Raw genomic sequence first — 9,912 nt, forward strand, 5'->3', positions numbered from 1 at the left:
AATCAAGAATAGATTAATACAGTTGGCACATTATCAGATCTCATGACCTTAACCTCTGTTTCAAATTGAGTTTGTATATACATAAGGAATTTCCTTAGGACAAAATAGGTTTGGCTTTTATGAGTTAGCATATATGTCCAGATAAATTTGTTGCAATCATCCAATAGTCATCATGTATGGTGTGTTTAGGATTGAATGCTATTTGTAAGGTCCCTAAATGTCGATGTGAATGAGTTCAAATGGAAAAAGAAACTCTATGTTGCTTGGCCTTCATAACATCTTCCTTGACTCTAGAATTGAAGATGAAAAAGCAGAATAACTTGGATTTTGTTTTGAAAACTATCCATCCTGTTTCTTTTACATTGGTTTTTCTTTTTGCTACAAAACATAGGATTTGATTAGACTGTGAGAGCTTGATTTGATTTATGGTGTAAAGGTGTGCATGTTAATGAAACATTTAAATTCTCTTTGCATAGCATTTTCCCTTTCCCATATGTTCTCGGAAGTAAAATTGTCTATCACAAGGTTATTGGAAAATTACACATCTCTCTCTATATATATATATGGGCTGATCGGTATTGGATTTGGATGGGCTTATTGGAAAATTAAGAGAAAATTTCATAACATAATACTTTAATTATCTCAAAATTTTAACCTTTTTTTTATGTTTTTGTTATTTAGGTCTATTATAAGTTTTGGATTTTTTTATATTTTTCTTAGGAACATTTAAAGAGCATATATATATATATATAACAAACAAAAAAATGCAATATCATTCACAATAAGTATAAAAATGTACATTTCTTTTCATATATATATATTTGAGGATTCTAAAATATTTACTTATTTTCATTCAAGGAATCTCATTTAAGGAATGAAGGAAAGAAAATAAAGTGTACTAAAGTACCTATATTAAAAAAAATAGGAATGGATTAAGTATGTTGCCCGCAAACACATTTAATCCGCGTAAAACTTGACTCTTGACGAGCTCAAACCCAGAAGCTTATGATTAGTATTCACATTTTGTTGTCGTTAGGGCTAGAAAAGCAGATTATAGCACATATATTACACTTGATGTATGAAACCAATAAAATGATTGTGTAAAGTTGTATAATATAACATTTAAATTTTCGTTTAGTCTAATTTTAAGTGATCCCAATCTAAGGCTATTAAGTGAAAATCTTATTGAATTTATATTACAAACCTGTGAATAGTGTGATAAAGTACTCTTCAATTCAAATTAGATTAATACTCACATTCTTCTTGATTTAATTTATATATATATTGAAAAATAAAATTTCCTTACACCCCTCACAATATTCCTAGTCAAATTTGTTATACAAATAAACTATTTTTTAAATCACTAAAATAGTCGAGCCGTTCAGTCAAAATCGAATTCGAACCAAGTTTGTTTAAGATTCAAGTTTAAGTAAGACTCGTTTGATGGCTCGTCGAATTTTTTCGAGTCTAATCATATATTTTTTTTTTATTCTATTTTACTTTTTAATCAAAATTTGAAACATAACCATAAAACTATCAAGTCAAACTCGAGTAAAGCATGATCAAACTTGGAATTTTTTAATATAAGAAATTAATATTTTAAATATATTTAAATTCGAGCCTATAATTATATAATCGAGCCAAGTTCGAGCTTAATATTGAAAGCTCGATCAAACTCGAACCGAGCCAATAAAAAACGAGTCAAACCGAACTCAAGCCAGGGCTAGTTTGAGCGTGGATGAAAAAAGAGATATATGGAAAGGACTTGACCTTGAATTTGTTGGAGATTAAACTAATGTCATCTCTTTAATTAGTCAACTTCTTTGCATTTCATGGACAAGATTCTTTCTAACTTAAACTATTTTGACAAGGTTTATACATTAATATATATAAATATATAATATGTCGAGAGTTCGAATTAAAATCGAAACAGGCTTTAATGTTGTGCCTACAATCAATTTATTATGTTTAACTATATATATATAAATATATGGAGGATAGAAAAAGCATGAGAACAATGAGTCTCACTCAATCTCTATCTGTTGGGGGCTGTTTTCTTGTTCTTGTTCTTCTTGGTTTGGTCCATCAACATTACTAGCATTGTTTTCTTTAATTCCAGAAGCTTCTGTAGTTTTAGCAACCCATTCCCTTAGAGGCTCTTCATTCAAGTCAAGTCTCAAAAGACCAGCAAATATTCCTCCCATAAATGCCACCGGCTCCTGAAATAACAACCAAATTCCTTATCCATACATCACCCAAATAACCAACAGTCGTGACCACAAAGAAACTCTTTGGATTTCAACCCATCTGGGTAGTTCGAGTGGCAAAGGTGATTCTCACTTGTTTAAAGGAGGTCATGATTGTGGGAAGTTTGCAAAGAATTTGAAAAGATAAGATTTTTAATATATTTGGGGACGATAAACTTTTACAAGAGAAAACAATTTGTAAAAAATAAGTAAGTAAATGAAAATATAACTTCATAATAAGCATTTTGTTGTGAAGACAAACCACTTCGAATATTATTGGAAATTATAAGTGTGTTGTGGAATAGCCCTAGGTTGATAAATGATATTTCTAGTTTCCTTTTGCTAATGTACAATGTGTATTATAAAGGTAATAATCTTTTAATGTACTATTTGTATTAGGCTAGTAAATATTATTAATAGTTAGAGTTAATGGGTGGAAATAAGAAGAAACAAAAATTATAATAATATGGACAATGTAAGAAAAATAATGTAATTTTTTTTTTAATTTGGGAAGCTAGTATGCCTCCTTCGTCATAACCCCAACTTCAGCTTAACGCGTTCTTAGTTGGAATGAAACCCGTGACCTTTGATCTCTTAAGTAGTAAGACTCTTACTACTTTAGCTACCCTATTGGGTTAAGAAACATAAATGTAATTGATTGAATTTAAATTAAAAACTCACCAAGTTAGTTCAAGTGGAAAGAGTGATTCCTAAGAGACCACAAATCACGAGTTCGATTCCCACTTAAAACGCCTTAAGTTGGAGTGGATGTCATCCTCCATTCATAAAATAAAATTAAAGAAACATATTTTCTCATCTATGCATTATCTCTTGGCCTCTCATCACATTTCTCTTAGTATGTAAGAGTTTGACCATTGACAACTAATTTGGATTCTTGTGTAGTGTCGTATTATATAAGGACCCGAACTATAAATGATTATGTATATTTTGATTCCCGGAATGGATACTCTTGCCTCTCATCACTAAATTCTCTCTAAATTCTCATCTTCCTTGCTTTATTCTTGACTTAATTTTGACCATACTACTAATATATCCTACTTCTAGGAAGGAGTCATCACCGCCTTCAATTTTGGTAGAAGAATTTGGAGTATGATATAAGCAAATGAAAAGAATGTGACATTGTAGAAACATCATCCAATTCTTAGGGAGAACGATTTCTAAAGGAGGGAGAAATGATATGTATACTAAGGTAACTAGTAATATTATTAGATATGGTGTAATGTAGTGTATTAAGATAATAAATTTTTATAGGTAATTAGTGTTGGTTAGCGAAGTTAGAAATAAGGCCTATAAATAGTAGGGAAAAATGTATAAAAATATATGGGATGCATTTGAAGGAATACTTCATATCTTCTCACCTATGGGATCTTTCTAGGTCTCTCATCCTCATTCCCTAGACTTCAAGAGGGAATCAAATTTGAGACCTTAACCGCTTAAGTCCAATACTCTTACCACTTGAGCTACCCAGCAGCTCAGGGTGAGTATCCTCATTCCCTAACTTCTCCTTAGGGAGTAAAGAAAGGATGGCGTATTTATGATTCTTCTTCGTTACGCTATGCAAAGAGATGGACCTCATCTGTGAAAATGAATGAAGATTCTTACCAAGAGGATTTCATCGCTCGAAGAGTTGATTCCAAGATGTCATTGCAAGGGAGCTTGAAGAACCATCATCATGAAGAAATAACTTAAATGTTACAGTCATTCATTCGAAGATCACTCGTTCGAAGTATGTATGTTAGGCTTTGTTCTTGTGGCCTGATGATCACCATGCAGGCCAACTGAGCCTATTCATCCTTTCAAGTCTAAAAGCCCTTGGGCCCACTTTCTGATCATTCCACTCATTCCAATTCAAATCCATTATTTTTCTCCAATCCTAATTTCTTTTAAACCTAAAAACTAAAAAAGAGATGAATAAAAGAAAAGGTAATAAACCATTTAACAAACCAATAAGCTATAGACTCGAAGTAGAGATCGTCTTCGGATGGGCACATAAGACATATCGCTGAGGCACTTCCGACTTTAACCAAACACAGTCCACACTTCCTTTACTGGGTTATTAGGGAGTAAACTGTGGTGGTGACTTTACAATCAAGATGTTATTGTTCCACATTTTTTTCCTTTCTTATTCTTGATATGCGAATTCATATCTTCACATGGTCACTTTTCGAATTTGAGGATAGGGGTGGTAAAAGACGTTACAATATGTAAGTGAATTTGATAAAATGTGAAACTAATGGCGGTAAAATATTTAAAAGACTATTTTAACTATATAGTAATGTAATTTAATTTTAAATTACACAGGTTAAAGTTATTTTTTGTATGCTTTTACTATACTTATCAAGTTAAGTCATTCGTAACTTACCAAATTAAGCCTATTTTCTAGCTTTTAGATAATAGTTATCAAATAAATTTAATTCAAATAAACACTTAATTAGTTTAATTAAGTGATGAAGTTGTGTTATCAAACACTGCATAAGCTTGATCCAGACTTCCATAGTATAAGGGAATTTGAATAGTAGATGGGTTCTAGCGTTGCACTTGGCACATCTTGTCTTCAAGTAGTTTAAATTTGCTAATTTCATCTTTGTCATGTTTTAAAGACAAAATTATTATATTGTCTTCAACTTTTATTGCTTATATATATATATAAATACATAGTGCTGACTATAAGACTTATTAGCATACTAAAACAAGGCATTGAGTTTTCCGAGTACCTGCTAGGGATCGCATATCCAGTTACTTGGTATGCGGAGTAAATATGGGTTACCCGTTGGGATCGGGTTCAGGTAGTTGCAAGCTAATCGGGGACGAAGTCAGATTACTCACTACCGGTCGAGTATGATACTTGTTGTCATACCTACCTCATGAGTTATGAGGAGTGATGACTAATATTTTTTTCATGTGATAATGAGCTTTTCTGAAAAATGATATTTTTTTACAAATACCGTCACATTTACATTTGAAAATTGTCAAAGTAAAAAATGAAAGTAATTTTTGCTATTTAGTAGGTGAAGTGTGTGAACAACTTTTTTTATTGTGCTACAAAATTTTGTTTGTATGGCAAGATTTTGGCAAATGTAGTTTGTTTTTCATACCTAATATATCTTATTTTCACTTGTTACAGCATCTTAGGCATATAGAATTCTGCCTACTATGTCACGCCACCATACTATAACTTCAGAAAAACGCAGATGATTGACGTACAAATGGATTACAATAAAACATTGTCCAGAGCTTTGTTAAAGAACAGCAACCAACCCAGATTAGCATGGCTTCTCTTTCATCGTATTGTTTCTGCATCTATTTCATCCAATTTCTTCACTGATTTTCTTCCGTCGGTTCCTCTACTTACACGAATTCTTGTTCGTGCCAAAATGTTTCCGGAGATTGATAGCCTCCATAAACTACTCCTCTTGCAGCCACTTGAAGTTTCTTCTTGCTGCCTTGACAAAATGGTGCCGATCTTAACAGAGTCAGGTCATTCCACCACGGCCATCTCTCTTTTTCAGTCTTATCGGACCCAGTTCCCTTGCAAACCTCCATCACTTTTTCTGTATAATTTGCTTATATCGTCCTGTCTCCATGGGAACTATATCGACTCTGTTTTTTACTTGTATAATGACATGCTAGCTTCTGGGCTCTTGACACATACTAGTACATTCAACCTGCTTATTCGTGCACTATGTGAATTGGGTTGCATGGAAGATGCTCGGAACCTGTTTGATAAAATGTGTGAAAAGAAATGCGTGCCTACCGAGTTTACTTTTGTAGTTATGGTTCGAGGGTATTCTCGGGTTGGACTTCCCGCCAAAGGATTGGAACTTTTGGATGAAATGAAAGGTCACGGAGTTTCTCCTAATTTATTAATATATAATACTTTAATAGGGAGTTTTTGCAAACAAGGTAAGAATGACGAAGCTGAGAAATTATTGAAGAGGATGGTAGAGGATGGTCTTTCTCCAAATGTTGTTACATTCAATTCCAGAATTTCGTCTCTTTGTAATGTAGGAAGCATTGTGGAAGCTTCCAGAATTTTCAGGGATATGCAATTAGGTGAGGATTTGGGGTTGCCTCAGCCTAATATCATAACACTCAATTTAATGTTGAAGGGATTTTGTAAGCATGGATTGTTTGAAGAAGCGAAGAACCTCGTCGAATCAATGAAAAAAGACGATGTCTTCACTTCCATAGAGAGCTATAACATATGGTTGTCAGTGTTAGTGAAAAATGAGAAACTGTTAGAAGCTCAATTGGTTCTTAAAGAGATGACGGATAAAGGTATAAAGCCAAATTCTTTCTCGTTTAACACAATAATACATGGATTATGCAGAAATGGAATGCTTACTGATGCACAAAATTTGAAGGAGTTTATGTTAAATAGTGGGGTACCTCCTGATGTAGTCACTTATAGCACTATACTACAGGGGTACTGTAGAAAAGGGAAAGTAGTTGAAGCCAAAACTGTTTTATATGAAATGGTGACAAATAACTGCTTCCCAAATAATTACACTTTTAACATATTGTTGCATAGTTTATGGAAAGAAGGGAAATCATTAGAAGTATATTCCTTGCTTCAGAAGATGGTAAAGAAAGGATATGACTTTGACATTGTGACATGTAATATTATGATTCATGGTCTATGCAGAAGTGGACAGGTGGAAAAAGCAATAGAAGTTGTCAATGAGATGCGAACAAATGGAAACGCTTCCTTTTGTGACCTCATTGGTTCCTCTAGTGGAAAGAAGTGCTTGCCTGACTTGATCTCTTATTCCACTATTATTGGCGGCTTATGCAAGATTGGCAAGCTTGATGAAGCTAAAAAAATGTTTGTTGAGATGATGAAGGAGAAATTAGTCCCTGATTCTCTTGTTTACAACAGTTTCATTGGCAGTTACTGTAGAGATGGCAAGGTGTCGTCGGCATTTCGTGTGCTGAAGGACATGGAGAGAAAAGGTCTTGACAAAAGCATACAAACGTATAACTCTTTGATATTTGGCTTGGGAAGGAAAGGTCAAAAATTTGAAATGTACGGTTTGATCGATGAAATGAAAGAAGGAGATATATCTCCAAATATTTTCACATACAACACAATGATTAAATGTCTTTGTGAAGACGGGAGAATTGAAGAAGCAACATCTCTCTTAGATGAAATGCTGCAAAGAGGTTTATTCCCCAATATTTCTTCGTTTGGTTATTTGATTAGAGCTTCTTGTAGGACGGGTGAGATTGGAGTTGCGAGGGAGTTGCTTGATATTGCTCTGCCAATGTGTAGCAACAAAGCAGCAGTTTACAGAATGATGTTCAATGAGTTAGTTTCTGTAGGGGAGGCATTGGAAGCTATGTTAATACTGGAAGCTGCAATTGGGAGATGTAATCAGATATTAGGCTTCCACTATAAGGATCTTATTGTTAAACTTTGTGAAGATAATGAGTTGGAAAAAGCTGCGGATGTTTTGGAGAAAATGATATGTGCAGGCAATCAAATTGATCCTGCTTCATTCATGCCAATTATTGATGGCTGGCTTAAAATGGGGAGTAAACACCAGGCTGATTTACTTTCAAAGAAGATGCTGGAAATGGCTTCAAAAGATGAGGGGAATCAACATAGACGGGGTTCAGATGAAGGTGAACTCAATAAGTATAATAATTGGCAAGCAATTTTGCATAGGTAAAAACAATTTAAGATTTATGCACTTACTACTTATTCTCATTCCCCAGGTTTATAATTGGCTGTTAAATTTTTTTTTTGCTATAGTAGCAGGTAGGCTAAGCCTATTTGGAAACTGGTATTTCACAATCTGTGGCGCAATCACAATCCCATTGAAAATTTGTTAAAGTTAAAATTGAAAGTGATTGTTTTGGATCATAATCGAGTTTATAGTGTGATTTTTGGCTTCATCTGAGATAAAAATACTTTTTGGATCATAATCATTGGGATTTTTGTGAACTTAACAAAGCTAGATTTTTTCAGATCATGATATATATCATAAAATGTGATAACAAATAGGTCCTATAAGTACCAGGAAATTGATCTTGTTGGTGGATTAGTTAGTGAAACATCTTTCTTACCTTAACGAAACTCATTCTGATAATAATCCTTTTAGTACTGCAACCTACAACAAAAATATCACTTTGGAAATGGTCATCAATTGCTTAAAAACCGAGTGGTTTGGGTCGTGAATCTGTTTGAACATATATTTCACAGTGACAGTTTCCTTGAGAAGTTGCCATAAAATGCAGCAATCACTGTTTATTTATTAATTTTCATAGAACCTTGGTAATCTCATCATTCTTTAATTACTCATCTTTTATGACTTCCTCTTCATTTTTTTCTTCTCGTTCAATAATCTCACCATTACTTAATTACAAAATTCTTTATGCCTTCTGTCATTTGTCCTGTTCTCGAACCTTGTCTAATCTCAATGTTTATTATCTGATCATTCACAGAGATGATGGAAGTCAAATGGGTCTGAAAACTGTTAAGGGAGTAAAGAAAGGATGGGGCCAAGGAAGTGTCTCAAGCATGCAACCCTAAGAAAATAATTTCTCTTATTGCATAGGTAGTCCCAGTTGAAATTCATTACTAAAATCACAGCCTTGACAGCCAAAATTCTTGGTGTAGCTGAAAGCTGAAACTGCGACATAGTATAATTTAATTGTCTGTTCTGGCAAAATCATGTTTCAGGTTTCTGTTTCTTTTTTCTAATTTTCTTTAACCCCCTTCCTATTTTGCACGAGTTCTAAGGAGTATGTAAATGTCTTATGGATCAAAATGTTATCTTCTCGTAGGAATGTAGAGAATTGAGGTTATTTAAAGGATATTTTATTGATAGTTCGAATTGAATTACATTATGGTCATTGAGTCATATTTATATTCATTGAGATAACACTCTAGACTATCCAATAACCAACTATCTAACTGCTATTTTAAACTGAAAACTACTATGTAACAATATAACTACTAACTATAAAATTAACTCTAGTTAATTAACCATTAACCAACTACAAGGTGGAACTCCTTTGCACCTGAATGTTTGATTTAGATTTAATCCCATATTTGTTCACCAATCTGATTTCGTTTGCTTTCATGAGATGACCTCAATTTGATAGTTGGAAGTAACGCGATGTGATGTTGGTTGTCAAAATGTGGGTTCCCGAAAGACTAGGTTCTCATTGATATGAATAGTTGTCTTGTTGGTCACACCATAATGGAATTGGAAGAATGATGCTAATCTTTAAGTCTACCTGTACCCATTGAGTTCACATAGAGTAACATCCATACTTCTTATATTCGGTCTCTACACTGGATCATTTTTTTTGCGAGAAAGGTTAAACTTTTCACTAAAGATATTTTTTGTGAACGCGAGATGCATTCAATTAGTACAAAACAAAAACAAGCTGAAAGAGAAAAGAAACAAAATCAAAGAAAAATTAGATTTCAATACAATCAAGGAAGTCCTATTTGTTGTATATTCATTTCTTATTGATATATGCGATCGATTAGTGTAAGGAGAATGAAGCCTTTATCTTAGCGATGCCATGCTTTTTCCCTTGAAAGACTCTTCGGTTCCTTTTTTTCCAAATAAATCACCACAACGTCCGACTTTCAACTTGTGCCAATATTGTTAGAGGTGCTCCTTTAATT

General features: G+C 33.4%; 1 protein-coding gene across 1 annotated transcript; it reads left to right on the forward strand.

The window, feature by feature from the left end:
- Nucleotides 1-5,473: 5,473 nt before the first annotated feature.
- LOC124944022 (pentatricopeptide repeat-containing protein At2g17140-like) lies at nucleotides 5,474-9,111 on the forward strand. Its single transcript, XM_047484481.1, has 2 exons — nucleotides 5,474-7,935; nucleotides 8,715-9,111. Exons 1-2 carry the CDS (start codon nucleotides 5,474-5,476, stop codon nucleotides 8,800-8,802), a joined length of 2,550 nt encoding a protein of 849 aa, XP_047340437.1. The 3' UTR covers nucleotides 8,803-9,111.
- Nucleotides 9,112-9,912: the final 801 nt, after the last annotated feature.

Source organism: Impatiens glandulifera, chromosome 6 (assembly GCF_907164915.1).
Source record: "Impatiens glandulifera chromosome 6, dImpGla2.1, whole genome shotgun sequence".
NCBI classification, from domain to species: domain Eukaryota; kingdom Viridiplantae; phylum Streptophyta; class Magnoliopsida; order Ericales; family Balsaminaceae; genus Impatiens; species Impatiens glandulifera.